The sequence below is a fragment of the Penaeus monodon genome, chromosome 9 (genome assembly GCF_015228065.2).
Source record: "Penaeus monodon isolate SGIC_2016 chromosome 9, NSTDA_Pmon_1, whole genome shotgun sequence".
Classification (NCBI taxonomy): Eukaryota; Metazoa; Arthropoda; class Malacostraca; order Decapoda; family Penaeidae; genus Penaeus; species Penaeus monodon.
Window position 1 is genome coordinate 34,100,555 of NC_051394.1, and position 21,200 is coordinate 34,121,754.

The 21,200-nt window shown below is 41.4% G+C and overlaps 2 protein-coding genes across 3 annotated transcripts; both read right to left on the reverse strand.

Moving 5' to 3' along the window:
* Positions 1-16,999: 16,999 nt before the first annotated feature.
* Positions 17,000-19,440, reverse strand: LOC119577090. Of its 2 annotated transcripts, XM_037924774.1 has the most exons (3): positions 19,236-19,440; positions 18,887-19,043; positions 17,000-18,100 (listed from the first exon to the last, which is right to left on the reverse strand). In XM_037924774.1, exons 1-3 carry the CDS (start codon positions 19,294-19,296, stop codon positions 17,704-17,706), a joined length of 615 nt encoding a protein of 204 aa, XP_037780702.1. In that variant the 5' UTR covers positions 19,297-19,440; the 3' UTR covers positions 17,000-17,703. The 2 variants fall into 2 exon arrangements, with proteins under 2 accessions (XP_037780702.1, XP_037780701.1); XM_037924773.1 differs by lacking the exon at positions 19,236-19,440 and having other exon boundaries at positions 18,887-19,229.
* A 142-nt stretch (positions 19,441-19,582) lies between these two features.
* LOC119576701 lies at positions 19,583-20,875 on the reverse strand. Its single transcript, XM_037924347.1, has 3 exons — positions 20,790-20,875; positions 20,305-20,734; positions 19,583-20,218 (listed from the first exon to the last, which is right to left on the reverse strand). Exons 1-3 carry the CDS (start codon positions 20,873-20,875, stop codon positions 19,583-19,585), a joined length of 1,152 nt encoding a protein of 383 aa, XP_037780275.1.
* Positions 20,876-21,200: the final 325 nt, after the last annotated feature.

Below are 21,200 nucleotides of genomic sequence, written 5' to 3' on the forward strand. Positions count from 1 at the left end.
TGTGTGCACCATTGATGGCCTTTCTGAAGAGGCCTTGGACTTGATGGGCTTCAGAGACCTTACTTTGAGAGGAGGAGTCTCCTCAATAGACCCCTCACTCCTACTCTGTTTCTGGTGGAACTCACCAGACGCAGTTTCAGCAATTGAGAACTGAGGTTTAAAAGTAGTGTGTGGTGTAAGAAGTTTTTGGATGGCAAGGGATGGCTGGAAGGAGGATGGGCTAGAACCGAAACAAAGGACTTACTAGCCAGGTAACGTCACTTTGCCACTGGAAACGTTGCTTTGCCTCTGGAAAACTAACTTTCTCCTTGCTCCTTATTACCAATACTTCTTTTTCAAATTTGTACCTTTTACATTGCTTTGAAGAAGCTTGTCCATTTTCCTTAAAACGGCAAGAGTTGGCTCCATGCCCATAACCCTGGCAGTGGAAGCACCGTATAGGGTTGGGTATGGCTTTACCTTGAGGTGGTACCATGCCAATTTAACTGATTCCGGAAGGACTGAAGTTTCAAAAGTTAGAAGGAGAGCTGCTGTCAACTGTTCCTAACCATCAACTTTCTTCTTAAAACGTTTTACTGCCACTACATTATAATTCTTTAGTTCCTCTAACAGTTTCTCAGAAAACCTCATCAGGTCTGGGGAAAAGACAATTCCCTTACACTGATTGAGTGTTTTGTGAGAACATGAAACTTGAGCCCCAGGAATGTTGCATATTGCAAACAGACGGTCACTCTCTTCTGGGCTCAAAACCTCCCAACAGCCACAGGGGTAGTGAGGAAATATACCCAGCCACTATTACAGTACTGATGGCAGTCGCAGGACCTATGCGCTACCGAAAGAACAGTGCCTGCTTGACCCGGGCCATATTTGACCAGGTGATTGACTTGACTGGGCCTTGATCAAGCCACCCATCAAACCAGAATAAAGGACCAAAGAGGTGTGTTGCTAGCTGCAGGGTGGAGCGTGCAGCATCGCTTCACCTCCAGGATTCTTCTCTACACACGTGGTAGAGTTCTCCATGGCCCAAGATGGAATGAACCGGGGGTGGGTGCACCATCCCTCTCGTAGGTCTTGTTGCATCAGGAAGCCATTTTGTCACATCTCTGACTGGTGACCCCTCCAGTATGGGTATCCCTATGGTCCAGCTCATCAGATCATTGGGTCCTGAAGCCCCCCCACCGCAGCAAGGCGGCTCCCGTTAGGGTGGGGGGGGGGTTATTGAGGACGTTCCTAAAGTAAACCCCCCTATCGGGAGCTGCCTTGCGGCAGTGGGGGGAGGGGGCTTGAGGTCCCAATGATCTGGGGAGCCAGACCAGAGGTCTACCCATACTGGAGGGGCCACCAGTGAGGGATGAGACAAAATGGCTTCCTCAAGGCCTATGAGAGGGGATGGTGCACCCACCCTTGGTTCATTCCATCTTGGACCAGAGAGAACTCTCCCACGTGTGTTTGCTGTGCAAACAGGAGTCCTGGATGTTGAGCAATGCTGCACATTGTGCCCTGTAGCTTGCAACACACCTCTATGATCTTCTATTCTGGTTAGACACATAGCTTGATCAAGGCCCGGTCAAATCAGGCAGCTGGTCAATTACCCCACAGCAAGATGGTAGCCTGATAGTTGAGGTTTCCTCACCAGACGAGAGTGACCATCTGTGTGCAATATGCAACATTCCAGGGACTCAAATCTCATGTTCTCCTCACAAAACACTCAATCAGTGTAAAGGAATTGTCTTTTCCTGAGACCTGATGAGGTCTTCTAAAAAACTGTTAGAGGAACTAAAGAATTTTAATGTAGTGGCAGTAAAACATTTTAAGAAGAAAGTTGATGGTTTAGAACAGTCAACTCCAGCTGTCCTAACTTTGGAAACATTAATCCTTCCAGAACCGGTTAAGTTAGCATGGTACCTCCTCAAGTTAAAATCATATGTGCCCAAGCCTATGCAGTGCTTTCACTGCCAGGGTTATGGGCATGGAGCCAACTCTTGCTGTTTTAAGGAAATGGACAACCAAAAGTGTAAAGTGGTACAACAGGTCATCAAGGAGATAACTGTCCAGGTCCAATATGCTGTTACCACTGCAAAGAAGCTCATGAAGCTTCTTCAAAGCAATGTAAAAGGTGCAAATTTTAAAAAGAAGTATTGGTTATAAGAAGTAAGGGGAAAGTTTTTCAGAGGCAAAGCGTGGAGGTTGCGAGAATAGGCTTGACACAACCTTACACTGCTGCATCCATTTACCTTCCTCCACATAATCTCAACATAGATGAGGTGGAAGATCTACTTGGGCAGTTGCCACATCCATTTCTATTCATGGGAGATTTCAGTGGTTAGCATCACCTCTGGGGAGACATTTTGTGCAACCCTCAAGGAAGGGCCTTGGAGTCTGTGTTCTCAAGAATAGATGCAGTTTTGCTGAACAGTGACACTCCCACACATTTCCAAATTCAAACTGGGACATTCTCTAATACTGACCTGTCAATTGGTTCACCTGATTCATATTTGAATTTCACTTTGCAGGTTATGGAAGACATACATGGAAGCAACCACTTTCCAATACTTTTGGAGGAAGTGAATGTTATTCCATCCAATGGAGTGCAGAGATGGCGACTTGAACATGCGGACTGGAATCTTTTTAGATCATCTGCAGTATTGCAAGGATCTATGAATGATTTCCAGTGTATTCAAGATTTTTAATCACTTCACAAGGGCATCCATTCCCATATCTAGTGAGCAGTACCTTCCACTGGTAGTCTGATGAATGCCAACAAGCTGTCACAAAAGCTGCATTAAGGCATTGAAACAATGCCCCAGCAATGTAATCTTGATCTATTATAATAAGACCTGAACTAAGGCCAGGTGACTGCTAAAGGAGGCTAGACGGACGTCGTGGAGACAGTATGTCTCCTTGATTAACTCTGGGACCCCCTTAGTATGGGTTTGGGACAAGATGCGTAAGATTACTGGAAAGAGCACATGCCTGTCACCACCCGCTCTGAAAATAGGTGGCATAATCCTCAAAGAAAAATAGTGCTAGCTAGCCCATAGCTGAGATCTCTAGAGCATCTTACACTGCCTAATTCTCCACTCTTCGGGCTGAACAAGAAATGATACCCAATGTTGTTCTTCAGTAGGACTGCAGCAGACTTATTCAATGGCACAGTGCCATCCACATGGAAAAAGGCTATAATAATTTCTGTCCCTAAACTTCGAAAGGATGCTTCCACACCAGGAAATTACAGACCAATTTCTCTCACCAGCTGCATCTACAAGCTGATGGACAAAATGGTAAACTGCAGGTTGACATGGCTGCTAGAAAAGGAAAACGTGCTGACCCCATATCAATATGGGTTTAGAAAATTGAGATCGACCACAGTTGCACTTGTGTGGATGGAAACTGCTATACAAAATTCCTTTGCACAGCAACATTACATGTCAGCAGTCTTCTTTGACCTATACTGGATATGTGATGAAATTCATTTTAATACATAGTTCAGCGTAACTAGGAAACAAGGTATTCAATTCAATGAGCTTACGAAAGAAGTGTGAGAGCGAAAAGAAAGCAGAAAGAAATTCAAAAGAAAACTATCCTCATTACCTTGTAAAACGTTTGTATCCTGGAGGAAAGAAATTTGTGCAAGTACACTGCATCAACATCTAAAATCCATGCAAGTATATTTTCAGTCTGGTATTAATAATGGAACTGTATGACAAGCAAGCCAAAAGAGATACTGAAAGCTGCATAGCAATTCTATTAACTGATTATAAAGTCTTGGTAATTCAGAAACTTACAGAAATGCATCATTCCAACAAATAGGAGGAATCATATTGGTGATGTTGTAGTGATCCATAAGCATGAATAACCCTCGATCCTTGGTACGAAATCTAGCTGTCACCACCTGGTTAATTCGTCCAGGAACACAAGTTAATATGTTCTTAAAGAGGGATGTAGAAGAGTGTGAACGAAATTATAGAAAGTAAGTGTACAGAAGTTACCATGGCTCAAGGGTCAATGCTGCGGTTAGCGTGGTTATGTCCGAGATGAAGTCGATAGAAGTTACTCATGCCCATCTAAGTCTTGATAACAATCCGGCGGTTTACACTAAGATTCCAGCCCCGGGCTCACCCTTTTCTTACTTCCCTTAAATTATCCCCTATACTTTATATTGTCTTTACACAAAAGTAATGTCAGTCAGAAACAGGAAAAATACAAAAAGCTTAAAACGAGATAAAAAAAAAAAAAAAAAAAAAAAAAGCATATCATCTCATCAAGATTAGAGAAAAAAAGTGAAAGATGCCACCTTACCGCCTGTTAGTTCGTACTCTTGCGTCCAGAGGAAGTTGATTCATTACATTAGGTGACAGAGAAGGTCATATCAAAATACCATTATTACACCCCATATAGTGAATCTTACCTTTGAAGCAGTGGCATAAGAAGGGGAGAGGGCAGTGGGCACATCCCCCGGATTTATGAATTTAATACATAATGTTGACCCCCCTAACGGAAGCCGCCTTGCCACGGTGGGGGGCTTAAAATCCAAATGATCTGGTGAGCCGGACCAGAGGGATATCCATACTGGAGGGGTCACACGTGAGGGATGAGACAAAATGGCTTCCTGGTGCACCAAAACCTATGAGAGGGGATGGTGCACCCACCCTTTGGTTCATTCCATTTGGAGGGGCCCCCGGAACCCCCTAACAAGCCCCCTTGCCGCGGGGGGGGGGTTGAGGTCCCAAGATCGGGTGAGCCGGACCGAGGGCTACCATATGGGGGGGTCACCTGGGGGATGAGACAAAAGGGGCTTCCTGGTGCCCCAAGCCTATGAGAGGGAGGGTGTACCCCCCCGGGTTTCATTCCATTTTGGACCAGGGAGAACTCCCCACGTGGTTTAATGCGGGGATCCTGTATTACCGGGAGACAGGAGTCCTGGGGGTTTTGAGCGATGCTGCAAGCTGCCCCCTGCAATAGCAAAAAAATCTTTGTCCTTTATTCTGTAACGGTGTTTGATAAAGGGGCCCCGGTCAAGTCAATCGGCTGGTAAAATATGGCGGGTCAAGCGGCACTTTTCGTCGGTAGGCATAGGCCCGCACTGCCATCAACTGTAATAGTCCCGCATATATTTCCCATTACCCTGGGCTTTTGGGGAAGATTTTAAACCCCAATATAGTTCCCCTCGTGGGACCCATGGTGGGGGGGGGGGTAGGAAAGAGGATTCAAATTTGTTTGAGTACTACAAATTTACAAAATCTAGCTCTTCCCCTGTCGCTGCGAAACCCCTCCCCATTTTCGGAAAATCACCGTTGTCACTCTGGAACCTTTCCAGTTTCCCAAAGGGCTAGAAGGGGAATCAATGGTTCCGGGCTCCCAACCAGGAAGAAGGGGAAAAGCCCTCCTAAATCCACTAAGGAGATTTTCCCTGGTAATATGAAAGCATTTCATATAGTAAAAACTGGTAGGATCCCATGAGGTGTATCAATAGGGATTTTGACTTTTTTGGGGTTTCATGGGAAAATAGTTGGAGTATGTAACGGATCCCGCTCACCCCACAGCGAAAGGGTACCCTGTAGTTGGGTTTCGTCCCCAACGAGAGTGACCATCTGCGGCGATATGAACATTCCTGGGCCTCAATTCAGTTTCCCCTCAAAAAAAACCCTAAATCAGTAAAAGGTTTGTTTTTTCCTAGGGGTATTCTGAGGAAAAACGTTAGAGGAACTAGAAAATTTTTAATGTAGGGGCGTAAAACTTTTTAGGAAAAAATTTGTAGTTTGGAACAGTCGACACAGTCTTTTCTAACTTTTAACACATTAGTCCTTCCGAATGGGTTAAGTAGCAGGGTACCACCTAAAGGGTAAACCATATGTGCCCAACCCTATGCGGTGCTCCCTCCCAAAGGTAGGGGGCATGGAGCCAATCTTCCCGTTTAAAAAAAAGGGAAAACCCAAAGAGTATTATAAGTGTGTACTGTCCGGGTCCAATATGCGTTACCACTGAAAAGAAGCTCATGAAGTTTCTTCAAAGCAATGAAAAAGGACAAATTTGAAAGGAAAGTATTGGTAATAAGGTGCAAGGAAAAAGTTAGTTTTCCAGGGCAAGGGGACGTCCCCTGTGCTGTTTCCCAGCCGGGTAAGTCTTTGCTTGGGTTTTTAGCCCATCCCCTTCCCCCAAACCCCTTGCCCCCCAAGTTCTTACAGACCCACTCTGCCATTTTCCTCAAACCTCACCCCAAAATTTGGACACTCCCTTTGGGATTTGTTCCACCAGAAAGGGAGGGGGAGTGAGGGTCTTTTGAGGAGACTCCTCCCCCCCAAAGAAAGGGTTTTGGAGCCATCAGGAAAGGGCCCCCAGAGGCCTCAACGGTGACAGCCCACTGTCCCCACACCCACGGGACCTCTGCTCTGGGCAGAATCCCCCTGAAAAAAGGCTCGGGCACCCCCTTTTGCCCAGGAAAAGGAATCCAACCTGCCCAAAAGACTCCAGCTGCCACAATCCACGGGCCTCCGTGCAGACAGAAGCCCTGAAGCAAAGGTCAGGTCCGCCCTTTTGCTGGCAAAGAAATCCGAACCTGCCCAAAGGGAAACCTGTGAAACTATTCCACAGGAAAAAATATTAAAAAGGTACCCCCAGGTCGGAAAGGGGACACCCAAAAGGGTGTGAGGCAAACCTTGACCACAGGTCTCCCAAACACCTTATGTAAAATAATATAAAGAACTGGATACCCTAACCCAAAAGGAAAAACGTCGGGGAATTCGAAAAATGGGAAGAACTGCAACATCTGATAGCTTCATGGAACCCAGTTTGTGTGTGCCTACAAAAATTTTATGACCAGAAAAAACGCCCCATTTCCGAAGGATTCCAAGTTCAAGCCCATTAGGGAACCTTTGAAAAGGACCTCAGGGAGGAGTAGCAGAAATGGTACGTCAAGATTTTCCCCTTCCGGGCCATCCACCTGAAGACAACACTACACGGAAAGGGTGAGAATAGGTTTGACACAACCCTTCACTGTTGCATCCCTCTACCTTCCTCCCCATAATTGAACATTAATGATTTTGGAAGATCTACTTGGGGAGTTGCCCATCCATTTCTATCTGGGAGATTCAATGGGGGCACACCTCTGGGGGGACCTTGTGAACCCGAGGAAGGGCCTTGGAGTCCTTTTTCTTAAGAGTAGATGAGTTTATGAACAATGACACTCCCAACATTTTCCAAAATTTAAACGGGGGAAATTTTCCTTGACCTACAATAGGTCACCTGATTCCAGTTGAAATTTACTTGGCAGGTCATGGAAACTTACAGGAAGTGACCCCCCCTTTTCCAATACTTTTGGGGGAGGGATGGTTTTTCCAGCCAATGGATGCAGGATGGCGACTTTAACATGTGGCGGGAACTTTTTAGATCAACTGCAGTATTGCAAGGACTGTGAATGATTTTTCCCGGTATTCAAAAATGTGTTAATCACCTCACTCGGAATTACCTTGCGCAGAACTCCATTCCCAAAAGTACGGCAGACCACCCCCAACCACAACCACAAACCCAAAACAAAAAAATTCTTAAAAAAAAATTAAACACCCCCATTTTCCCCTTTCAATTAAAAAACCCGACCAAAACAGGGGCCCTTTGCAAAGGAGCAGAGGACGCTGGAGCAGTATGTCTCCTCGATTAACTTTGGGCCCCTTAGCATGGGTATGGGACAAGGGCGTAAGATTGCTGGAAAAAGATATCCTGTCCCCAACCTGTCTGAAGATAGATGGCATAATCATCACAGAATAAAAAAGATGTTTCAAATGAGCTACTAAATCCTGGCAGAGATCCCTTGGGCATCTTACAATGCTGATTTTCCCCTTTTCGGGGGGAACAAAAACAACACCCAGTGTCGTTCTTTAGTAGGACTGAGCAGAAAATTTCCCTACAAATTTCCATTTTTGCGCAAGGGATGGACTTGCTTTGCGCCGCCGTAAGACTGCCCAGGAAGTGAGGTATTCCATACCAAAAAGATATTCACTTACCCGAGAGCCCCAGAAGTTCCTTTAGACCTATTTAATAGGGTCTATAAGAGGGGAATGCCATCCACAGGAGAGAAGCTTTAAAATTCCTGTTTCCAAACTGCTATACCGAATTCCTTCCACAGCGGGGTCCATGAAGAGTTTCTTTGACCTTGAAAAAGGGTTACGAATACTTTGGAAGCTGGGTATCTAAGCTGTTGACATTGGGTTTTAAAAGGACTTTCCCACCTTCATACAAAGCTTCCCTTTCGAAGGAAGTTTAGAGTTTGGGTAGGAAACAGTTTTTCTAACCTGGAAAATCAGCTGGGAAGGGGTCCCACAACGGAGTTCTTAAGTGGGACCCTGTTTCCATTTCTATATATGACATTGTAAAGGTTGTTTAAGTTCTGTCTCAGTAACTGTATGTGGAGACTTTTTCACGTATGCTCAGGGGGAAGCTTACAGGGTGTGCAAAGGCGCATCAGACTGCAATAAACAGGTTTACAGTGGGAAAAATCAGGGTTAAATTTTTTTTCAAAAAAAACAAGACCATGGCTTCATTTCCACAACGAAGAAAGTTCCATCCTTCCCCCTAGGGGCAAACCCACTGCAATTTTTCCAAGAGGTGAAGTACTTGGGTCTAATTTTTGACTCAAGACTTACATGGGTGCCTCACATCAAACAGTTAAAAGTGAAGGCTACAAAAGCACTTAGTATTTTGCAGGTTCTTTCACATTTATCTTGAGGTGCAGACCACACAACGCTTCTACGGCTTTACCGAGCGCTTATTCGTAGTAAGCTTGACTATGGATGTGAAGCTTATTCATCTGAAACTCCCACTGTTCTCTGGATGTTGGATTCGGTTCATAATGAAGCTCTCAGAATCTGTACTGGGGCTTTCAGGTCTTCACCTCTGGAGTCCCTGTATGCTGAGAGTGGAGAACCACCTCTTTCATTACACTGGGACTACATGAACCTGATTTACTACACGAGACTACAAAGGATTCCGGGATCTCCTACATCCAGACTGGTTTTCAACCTCCTTGAGGATAGCCAATCCTATGGTAGGAGAATGAGGAATCTTGTAGAACTTAATTTAAGTCTCACTAAGGTTCTGGCTGTTGGAATTCCCCAATTCCTCCCTTGGACTAATCAAGTCGATTTGGATTTGGTCGGAATTGGGAAAGGGGAGAGATCTGAAGCAGAAGTCAGAGAGAGATTTCTTCAACACACTTCTAAGTACCAAGGATCGAACGCAATATATACAGATGGTTCGAAATCTGAAAATGGTGTGGGCTTTGCAGCAGTGAGCAGAAGGAAGACTGCATCTGGCAGTCTTTCTCTAGCAGCCTCGATCTTCACTGCAGAGTTACATGCCATCCTTGCAGCAGTTAAGATGACTAGAGATCTTATGAACCATTTTATTGTGATATATTGTGACTCTCTCAATCCCTTGGCCATTCCCTCTGGAACATCACATGTTGTCACTATGGAACCTTCCCAGCTTCCAAAGGGCAAGAATGGGAATCAAAATGGTTCCCGGGTTCCCTAACCAGGTAAGGAGAAAAGTCCTCCTCAACCCCCCTAACTTGATTGATTGATTATTTAAAATTATCTACCGCACCAATAGCTAAGGTCATTAGTGGCAAATACCTTGTTAAATAGAAATATTAAAATGCTTAAAACTTTAAAAATCTATCAATAAATATCTTACAAATAATAAATAAATAAATAAAAAATCAGAGCATAAATATTATGCTCTAAGTGTATAAAATCATTGCATAAACATTATGCATAATGAAATTTTATTGAAAATATTAGTCTCCCTAAGGAAACTAGGCCCTCTATGTCACAATCCTCCCACAATACATTTTTCAGTGTATATGGGGGAGACAAGTACATACGTCTTAGGTCTGAGAATGTTGCACGTCTCTCCACTAGCCTCCGGGCCATCTCATCGGTAACGTGTCGGCCTCTCATCCAAGGGGTCGGCGGTTCGCGCTCCGCCCAGGCACAAGAAGTTGCAACTGTCACCTGGAGGTTATTGCTGTGGCTGGTCACCAAGGCGGGTAAGGACTAGGTTCAGCTGAGTCAGCACCAGCTGACACACGTGAGCGAATCGGCATTAGTCGACACAGGCCGGGCTCCCCTCATGGTATAGCCCGGGCGAGGCTAAGCTTCGCATATCAGACTTATCCTTATCTCTCCACTACATGTGCGATCGTTAATGGCTTTTGGCAATCCTCACAAAGTGCTTCACTTTTAGCCATCATCGGCCCATGAGTCAGTCTTGTGTGCCCGATTCTTAGTCTTGTTAATGCAACTTCCAATTTTCGGTTGGGATGGATGCTAGTCACCCAACTACCAAGGTCGTCATTCAGGATTTCTTTGCCTAGGCAAAGGGCATGCCTGAGCCTTTACTTCAGGGGCATTCTGCCTAGCAGCAGAGGCTCCTGTGGATGTGGTGGCAGCTGGAGCTGTCACCGTTGAGGCCTCTGGAGCCTTAACTGATGGCTCCAAAGACCTTACTTTGGGAGGAGGAGTCTCCTCAATAGACCCTTCACTCCTACTCCGTTTCTGGTGGAATTCACCAGAGGCAGTGTCAGCAATTTGGGACTGAGGTTTAAAGGAAGTGGCAGAGTGTGTTTTGTAAGAAGCATTGGAGGGCAAGAGTTGGTGGGAAGGAGGATGGGCTAGAACCGAAGCAAAGGACCTACCTGGCTGTGCAAACAGCACATGGGCACGCCGCTTTGCCTCTGGAAAACTAACTTTCTCCTTGCTCCTTATTACCAATACTTCCTTTTCAAATTTGTACCTTTTACATTGCTTTGAAGAAGCTTCATGAGCTTCTTTGCAGTGGTAACAGCATATTGGACCTGGACAGTTGTCATCTCCTTGATGACCTGTTGTACCACACTTTACACATACTCTTGGTTGTCTATTTTCTTGAAAACGGCAAGAGTGGGCTCCATGCCCATAACCCTGGCAGTGGAAGCACCACATAGGGTTGGGCACATATGGCTTTACCTTGAGGTGGTACCATGCCAACTTAACCGATTCTGGAAGGACTAACGTGTTAAAAGTTAGAAGGAGAGCTGGTGTCGACTGTTCCAAACCATCAACTTTCTTCTTAAAACGTTTTACTGCCACTACATTAAAATTCTTTAGTTCCTCTAACAGTTTCTCCTCAGAATACCTCATCAGGTCTCAGGAAAAGACAATTCCCTTACACTGATTGAGGGTTTTGTGAGAACATGAAACTTGAGCCCCAGGAATGTTGCATATCGCACGCTGACGGTCACTCTCGTCTGGTGAGGGACACCTCAGGGTAAACGACCTTTTTTCACCCTTCTTGCCAGATATCAGTCGTTAAGGCGAGATGAAGTATTTTCTTTTAACGCTTTTATTTACTTTTATTTTGATCTGCTCGAGTTTTAGTGTGAACATCATTTTATGTAATTTTATGTATATTCTATTACACCTCATCTTTTATTGTGCTTATCTTGTGAAATCAAGGTGAATCCTAAAAAAACACACGAGCCTGTTTGGAGCCTGTCAGACCATGCTTTTTTTCTCTTTTCTTTTTTTACCAACCTCCGCTGGCCTGACCTGATGTGCAGGGGTCACACAGTAACAGAGAGCACTTGCCGGACATCTCTCTAGCTCTCAACAGTTAATATGCGCAGGCAATGCTCCTGTAAGCCAGAAATCCGAGGACGGAAGACTGCAACGGGGCATTGACCTGACATTAACCAGGGAGACGAAGGCACCCTTTTTAAATCATTTGTTGTGAGGTATATTTTTTGTGTGTATCCGGCTCGCTGTGGGACACCAGTGTGACATTGTAAAGATAAGTGTTGCGTTTTATTTTAAGAATTATTAATATTACAAATGTACAACTGTTATATATAAGCAAAGCCGAAATATTTGTAAATGTTTTAAAATGTTCATGTTATTGTATGTTACTCTTTATTCTTATTAAGTAGTTGTGCCCAGGCTCCTTAAAAAAATAGTTTTTGGTTTTATTTTATATTCGTAGGTGTCACAAGTATAGTTTTTAAAATGGCATCATAGAAAACGAGGGCTGTGTAAAAGAAAACGGGGCAGCCTAGTGTTTGGAAACCCTCAATAGTTTTAATAGCTCAGTTTTATGTTATTTTAGTTCTTTTTAATTTTTTTAGTCCTAAACTTTTATATTGATTTTAGTTTCATTATCTATCCCTGGCCCACCGTGCTTTCGGAGGGTTCTTACCGCTCGGCCCGCTCCGACACGAAAAGACCCATCAGTAAATAATAAGAACTGTGGTAGTTGACTCAATCTTCAACACGACCAAACGACGGCATTCCCAAAGACTCGAAGCGCTAGGATACAATAAACCTATTGTGGATTTGTGAGGAGTAAAGCCAGACTGCTCCAGTCTCTGGTGCCTTAGAAGGTGGTCACGGATTCGTTTCAGAAGAATGGCGAAAACCTCGCTGTGTGATGCCAGGTTGTTGCTACAGTCCCATCGTTCCCTTTCCCTTCAAGAGAGGGATGAACACGCCCCTCAACAGGTTAGAGGGAATGGAACCAGACTGCCAAATGGCAGTCAAAACAATATACAAGCTATGTGCCAAAGGTTCAACCCCAGTCTTTAGCAGTTCTACACACACAGCACCAGCGGCGTTGTAGTGAATGCAACCCTGCAGTAAGCAGGAAGTGACCCTGAGGGAGTCAACTACCACAGTTATTATTTACTGATGGGTCTTTTTGTCGTGCATTATTCGTAAACAACGCGAGGCAGAGCGGACGCACCATCCGGTCGCGACATCAAAAATAGAACAATACGGCGAAGATGAGGGCGAAATCCAGAAAAAATGATCAGAAAAGATGGTAAACAGGAAGATGACCCATGACGTCAAACTGAGCGCGTGGTTCACGCCATGACTAACAGAAACTTCTAGAAGCCACGAATACGAAAACAACTAGTTGGAGGCGATCACTAGATATATCACAATATTCAAGTCGGGGATCAAGAAAATAACACGGAAGGCAGATAGACAAAAGTTAAAATGAGAAATACAGTGTTGAAAATTTGCTGGGACATAGGAAAGTCCTGACGCAGATAGTTTTCAAATAAGTGAAGAGAAATTATAATTATATTCGTGATAACTGCTAAGGGTGTGACCGGAAGGGCTCCCATAGCAGGAATAAAAAACGGGTAGTGACAGACTAACGGAGGAGTTGGAGTTGGAGTTGGGCTTCGAAAGTCATCCCTGGTAGCACCTTGCAGCCATGTCACTTTGGTGGCATTTTTGGGTAAGCCCTATTGAAGCAATTTAAGTGTTTCTTGTTTAAGGGGGAACATGGTGGACGGGAATGTGCTATGGAAAATGTGTATTAAGTAGTTTATAGGTATTTCTTGATTGATGTATGACTATATAAAGGACCAAAAATTGTATCTGACTAAGTTCATTTTAGAAGTAATAATCATATAATGGAATAATTATTGATTTGATTGTCAAGTTTGAAGAATGATATAATTGAAGACATATAGATTTGAATTCTAAGTGTACTGATATATTAAGTTAGCATAGAGAGTAAGGAATTAATGATTTACTTTTACGAGATCTCAGCTCTACGGAAGTGTGACTTAACAGTGATGATGATTGTTAATTTCCGGTAGAGCGTAAGAATAAGTTTGTGTTTTGTATGTAATCATTAAGTATTTCCTAGAATAAGTTTGCTCGAGTTAATTGCGGCTTAGCAATATCAATTCAGTATTATGATAGCCTTATTAAGCACAAGACATTTTATGTCCATTTTCAGAACGTACTCATTTACTTTTAAATGGAGATAATCTTGAGTTTAAGTTAGTAATTGTGTAAAGACAATAACTTAGTATTTCAAATTGCCTGGTATAAGTAATTCATCTTGCCTAAAAATAATTCTCACTATTTTTTGTATTTCAATTTGTTTACAAATATTTTTATGATTTCAATCATTGTATGTGAAGAAAGGAATGCTTTTATTAACTGCTTACATCTATCTTAAGCATTGACATTGGTTAATTAATAACAGCTTGCTTAAACTGATATTATGTAGTTTGTATGTTAACAGTTAGAGTAAAGTGGCAAGTTATTTGTTAAAGTTAAAAGATGGATATTCAATATGGTATAGTTATTGTATTAGATTATAATGAACTCTGATGTTATATTATTGACATATAAATTTATGTGATTGACTTTACATGTTTACTATATATAATACTTTACAGTTAATAAATTAGTTGTAGATTCTTTAATAAGTTGTGAACTTTCCTTTACATTTGTCTAAACAAATTAATACAAGTTGAAAGAGTAAAATCTGTGAGAGAAATGACTAGTATGAACTATTAAGATTATATCAGATACTGAGGAGCTAATAATTGTTGATGCAAAGAGGCAACAACATTTTCGTTTCGCTTCGAGTCTTTGGGAATGCCGTCGTTTGGTCGTGTTGAAGATTGAGTCAACTACCACAGTTCTTATTATTTACTGATGGGTCTTTTCGTGTCGGAGCGGGCCGAGCGGTAAGAACCCTCCGAAAGCACGGTGGGCCAGGGATAGATAATGAAACTAAAATCAATATAAAAGTTTAGGACTAAAAAAATTAAAAAGAACTAAAATAACATAAAACTGAGCTATTAAAACTATTGAGGGTTTCCAAACACTAGGCTGCCCCGTTTTCTTTTACACAGCCCTCGTTTTCTATGATGCCATTTTAAAAACTATACTTATGACACCTACGAATATAAAATAAAACCAAAAACTATTTTTTTAAAGGAGCCTGGCCACAACTACTTAATAAGAATAAAGGGTAACATACAATAACATGAACATGGCTTCTCCTCCCTCGGGTTTCGAACGTTGCAGTCGATGCAGCTGCTTTTTTATTCGAAACGGTCCTTGCCATCATGGGGTGAAAATTCTGGCTGATCCTCCTCCGCGGTTAGGCTTGTACTTCCGGATCATCACTAATGCTGCGTTCGGAACTCCTCGTCTTGCTCGTCAAGACAACTTGTCAGGACCAGCAGGACAACGAGGCCGCGTTCGGAACCTTCTTTACCCACAATGCTCAGCGTGTAAACAAACAAAGATGGACCAAGCTCGTCAGCTTTTGCTTTATCTACGTTATTTCTTTCTTTCTTTCTTTCTTTCTTCATATATATAAGCCCATATTTTGCAGAAAGAGCAGAGAAGATGGCAGGGTATTTCTTGCTGGGTGACACTGCATACATTGCAAATGATTTTTGCCATTTCATCCTCACACCAGAAAGGGATACTGGAGTTCTACCTCAAGAGAATTTACATAATAATACACAGAGGCCGAGTCATTATTGAAAATGCCTTTGGAAGAATGAAGTGTAGATTCCGGCGCACACGAGATTTACAAAACACAAGTTTGCTGACATGTGTTAAGATTGTTTTGGCAGCCTGCACTCTTCATAACATGTGTATGGAAAAAAGATGCAGTGAACATCCGCAAGGCTGCCCTAGACATGATGATGAAGTTAAGTATGAAAAATAAGGGTAAGTAAGAGTGTTCACTGTTTCAAGATAAACTGAATAATGTTCATATAAAAGGTAAAGCAAGAAAGTGGTTAACAAAGATTTAAGCTTATTTTTTCCCACTTTTTTGCGACATCTGTTATAAAAAAGTAAGAGTTAATTTTAAAGTTTGCAATTTAGAGGTATTTAAAAAAATATTTTTTTGTCATTTTTGAATAGCACAATTGTTTCTTTTTGTTGTCTATTTTCTTATTTCAGATCTTTAAATATATATCAATGGTATCGTCCATTAAAACTTAATTATACTGTTTGGTTTATTGTAAATATACATTCTTGTATAAAAATACTATCTTTTAGTGTAAATATACATTCCCTATGAAATGTAACAATAGGATCATTTTATTATCACAAAACAACCTGAGAATACATTTTATCTTGAGCACCAGTTATGACAGAATCTCAAATATTTTATTGTGCGTATATACATTTCTATAATATTATCTTTCATCGTAAATATACATTCCTTATGTAACAATTGCATTATCTTACTATCACAGAACAACCTGGGAATATATATTAAGCACCAGTTATCACAGAATCTCAATTCCATTACTTAATGAATTGTAAACAGACAAAATATTTCAACATATTTGATACAAACTTACAAAATAAAACATTAAGCTGTAAAAAAAAAAAAAAAAAAAAAAAAAAAAAAAAATCAGGCTCTTTCTTTAATATGATATTACATTGTTTGTACAAAAATAAAATAAATAATTCACTCAATGTTTCATTATCACAGAAAAGTCTTATCTTTAATTCAAAATAAGTATGTGATTTTTAACATGAACATAAATCAATCCCTTAATAAAGAAAAAAATATATGCACTATGTATATAAAATAGGAATTATGCTATTGTTCCAAAATAGAAAGCGTCCTTGTTACTGTATGTATACATGTAAAAGTAAAATAAAAAAATTTGATTGTATTTTATGACAAAGAGGGGACAAACACTTTGGCGTTGAAAATAAAGATATAGAAACACTTTGTTTTCTTTTTGTTATACTGAAATCTAATCTTTGGCTTTGAAATTAACACAAAAGAAACAATTTTTTGCTTTGAAATTAACACAAAGGAAACAAGCTTTGGCTTTGAAATTCACAAAAAGAAAACTGTCTTTGGCTTTGAAATTAACACAAAGGAAACAAACTTTGGCTTTCAGTATAAAAAATAAACTTGAACTTTAAAATGAACCAAAAAGGAAACAATCTATTGATATGAAAACAACAAAATGGGAAATTAAATTTTAGCTTTAGAAAGTACAAAAAAATCTTTAAAAAAATCAAAATAAGAAAAAAGGAACTTTAACTTTGGCTTTGAAGAAATAAACAACAAACCTCTAGTTTTGAAAATAACACAAAACAAATAAACTGGCTTTCAGAATAAAAACAAAATAATTAACAAGAAAGCTCTGCTAAAGCCCCCCCAAAATAAATGAACAATGAAATGTAAAGCAATTAATTACACCTAATATAAAAAATAATAATAATAATAATAATAATAAAACAAAATTAAACTCTGAATAAAAAGAAAGGCTTGTTAGGAAAAAAATAATCATAAAAAAAGGTTATTGAAAATATATCACATCTTCTTAACTATTTCAGAGAGCACATCCACAACTTCCTCTCGCATCCTCTTCATGAGCTCTAAAACTTCTCTCATAATTTCATCTAAAACTTCTCTCATAATTTCATAGTGACGCTGGTCACTCTCCCTCAAAAAGACTACCGTCTCACTCTCCTTGGCCTGTCGCCTCTTCCTTTGTCTCCGTGCCGGTGGTGGCACTTCCAAGTGTGAGGGTCCAGGTATGGGATCAGCCACAGGGTCAGCACTAGCCACAGGGTCAGGGTCATCAAGGTCTTCTTCATCCAATTCATCTGGTCGATGAATGTGAATCCCCTTGGCTGTGGCTGTAACTGGAAAGTCAATATCATGCTGACCCCCTATCAGTTACTTCATCTCCTCAAAAATCTGAAATTTACTGGGAGCTCTCCCAGACATTTCATTATTGGCTTTTGCCTTCTTAGTCATCCTGTAGACCCTTCCAATTACGCTGAAGTTTCTCAGGATGGAATCTCTTCCCAAAAATCACCGTCATCCTCTGGGCCAATTCCTTCTAAAGTAACCTTTTCTTCCCTTTTGTTAAATTAATCCTTTCCAACTCAACTCTGCAACTCTGCTATCGAGAACAGCAATGGATAATAATTCTTTTGCAGATATTCCTGCATAAGATTTATAAAAAAAATTGGTTTCATTTTTAGTGAAACCCTCGGCTTCCTCGATTTCACTTGGTTCTACACCAACAACCCGCTCTGGGGAAGTAATTGGTGTAGATACCATGGAAGATGGTGTAGTGGATGTTGAGGGAAGAACTGGATTTAAGCAAGTAGGAAGAGCATGTCGCTTTGGAGGAAGAACTGATGGAGTGGGTGACATGGTAGCAAGAGAAGGCGATGTGGCTGCGGAGGAGACAGCAGGAAAGTTCTGATAGGCAAAGACTGGTTTCCCAAGTACCCTGCGAGGGTATACTTCAACTGTTCTGCAAAATGAAATGCACACATCAATAATTGATTCCTATAATAGATATATATACATATATATACATATATATACATATATATACATATATATACATATATACATATATACATATATACATATATACATATATACATATATACATATATATATATACATATATATATATATACATACATATACATATACATATATATATATATATATATATATATATATATATATATATACATATATACATATATGTAATCTATGTAAATATAAATATATAAATATATATAAAACATCTTTTTGTCTGTCTGTCTGTCTATATAAAGTCCACTGCAATTAGACAGGGTTCTGGGGGAAAAGCCCTAAGTTAGGAATTTGATTAATTCAATCAGTTATGTTTGTGGATTCCCTAGGAGGTAAGGTCGCTTTGTAAACATTACCAATACTTGCATTTATATAGTTTGTGAGAGAAATTGACACAATTCATCCATAAAAGTGTGGATAATTGATAGAAGGATTAATAACTGCAAGGTTGGATGAATGTGTGAAACTAAGAAACTAACAATGAAGCTATCCCATATATATGTAAATGTACATACTTAGATGTAAAACTATACCATATTTTGAAGATATACTTATTAATGAGTTTTTACAATAACCTATATCAAGAACATTTCAAGAATATTGTAGTTCATCATATGATCTGCTCTTCTTTATTTCTTTCAATCTTTATTTATTTATTTATTTGTTTTTCTATAGGAAAGTATATAGTAAACCAAAACACAACCCAACTCACCGTGGTAGCCACTCGAGAGCCCATTCCACTGTTAACTCCTGGTCTGCAAAATACCTCCCAGGAAAATCGGTGCTTGTACGGTACACCACCGAATTTTCTGGGAATGGCACTGAACCATCTGCATCCAGCCAATAATTATTATCGTGATCTTTGAACACTGGAAAGACAAATGCGTCTGCGTCACAAACTTTTCCCATGTAAACATTCGTTATATTATAACAATAACTACACACTGCAGATTTTATCTGTTTCATAAACTTACTCTGATACATAAGTAAATAAATGTGCAACAAAAGACACGAAAATAGCATTAAATAATAACAACACAGCGTCAAATAAGAAGACTCACCACAATTTTCTCGACGACTGCCATTATCTCTGTTTGTAAACAAACGCCTTTGTGACGTCATCTCGTCCTGGTAGCCCCGCTGCGAACCAGGGCGAGTTGGACGAGATGGACAACTTGTCCAGGACGAGAAAGTAGGGGTTCCGAACGGTCAAAACATCTTGTCCAACTTGTCCAACTAGTTGGACGAGGAGTTCCGAACGCAGCATAAGTCTCCAACGACTGGCTGAAAGATGCCATGGATGTGCTTGTTGTAATCCGCTTTCCACCTTTCTCTTGCATGTTGCGATGCGGTGAGGGCGGCTTCTCGGGCAATACGTAATCTCTCTCGGAATTCAATGATGGATCCCTCACGAATGACAGCCTCTCCCCGTCAGTGGGGTGGGGAATGGTCCGAGGTTACCTGTAAAGAGGTATAGGGGTTGATTGTTGATACTGCAATGCATACTGGTATTGAGTGATAAGCGCACTTGCAGTATAAATTCGTCCCATCGTCTAGGCTGCCTCTCACTTAGTACGACCAACGTGTCCTTCACAACTCTGTTTGCTCTCACAACCATTCCATTTGCCTGAGGATGGTGGGCAGTCGAAAGTGTAAATTTCGTGTTGAGCATGTTGCAAAGGGCAGCGAAGACGGTATTGTTGAATTCAGGGCCACGATCCATTTGAATAACGCGTCGAGGTCCGAGCAGCATCACAAAGTTCGAGATGAAAGCTTCGGCCACCGAGTGTCGATTACAGTTTGGCAGGGGAATTAATTGCAGGAATCTGGTGGCATGATCTATCTCGGTGAGAATATAATGATTCCCATTCAGACTAGGCCCAGCGGCTATGAGGTCAAGAGAAACTTTTTCTATGGGACAGTGCACATCAGGTGCATATTGAAGTTTGCCCCTCCATAGTGCAACACCTTTTCGCCGCTGGCACACCTGGTAGAAGAGGACGAAGCGGCGGGTGGCTTGCAGCATATTCGTCGAATAATAGTTCTATAAGCGCCTGGGTGAGTGTTTTCATGCACATGCTTAATGGTTAGGTGTTGCATGGCTGTAGGGATGACCAGCTGGTGTATCACACGGTCAGGGAGTTGTCGAAGCCGATAAAGTAACCTCATTTCAAAGTCATCCAGGGGAAGCAAAGTCCTCTGTAGCGGCGAGGCTCTCTCAGCAAAGAAATTATATAAGGGACTCCAGGTCGGATCTTCCCTTTGAGCTCGACGGACATCTTGATTGTCTAGTGGTGTAGCATTTCCAGAAGTATCAGCCGAGGGCATGTCCGCATCAGACATACCCTCCTGAGCAGGCATAACATCCTCAGCAGGCATAACATCCTCAGCAGGCATAACATCTGTATTCCCGGGTTGGATATAACCTTCACTGTATGCAGCTGCACGGGATAATAGATTAGGTATGTGATTATGGGCTCGCAGCATATACTTGATGTTGTAATCATAAAACATCAGCTCGTGTGCCCATCTACTCATTCTCGGGGATTTTGTTCTGCGACTAAATGTGTAGGTGGGTTTTATGGTCGGTGTAAATAGTGAACCGTCTTCCATACAGGTACAGATCAAGGGTTCTCACTGCTTCTACAGCAGCTAGCGCCTCAGCATCGATGGCAGAATAACGGGTCTCGGCATCTTCCATTTTGCGAGAGAAGTACATCACAGGACGAGGAGAGTTATCGCCTCGACGAATTAATACTGCTCCAATGGCAATCTTGCTGGCGTCTGTATGAACTTCAAAAGGGCGTGAAAATTGGGCTTAACTAAAACTGGTGCTGATGTCAAGTCATCCTTTAGCTGCTGGAAGGCATCTTGAAGTTTCTCTTGCCAGTGAAACTTGACTTCCTTTTTCGTTAGTTCTGTGAGAGGGGCTGCAATTGCAGAATAGTGCTCAATATGATGACGGAAAAATCCCGTCGCCCCCAGGAACCGCCGCACCTCTTTTTTATTTCGTGGTGGCGCCATGT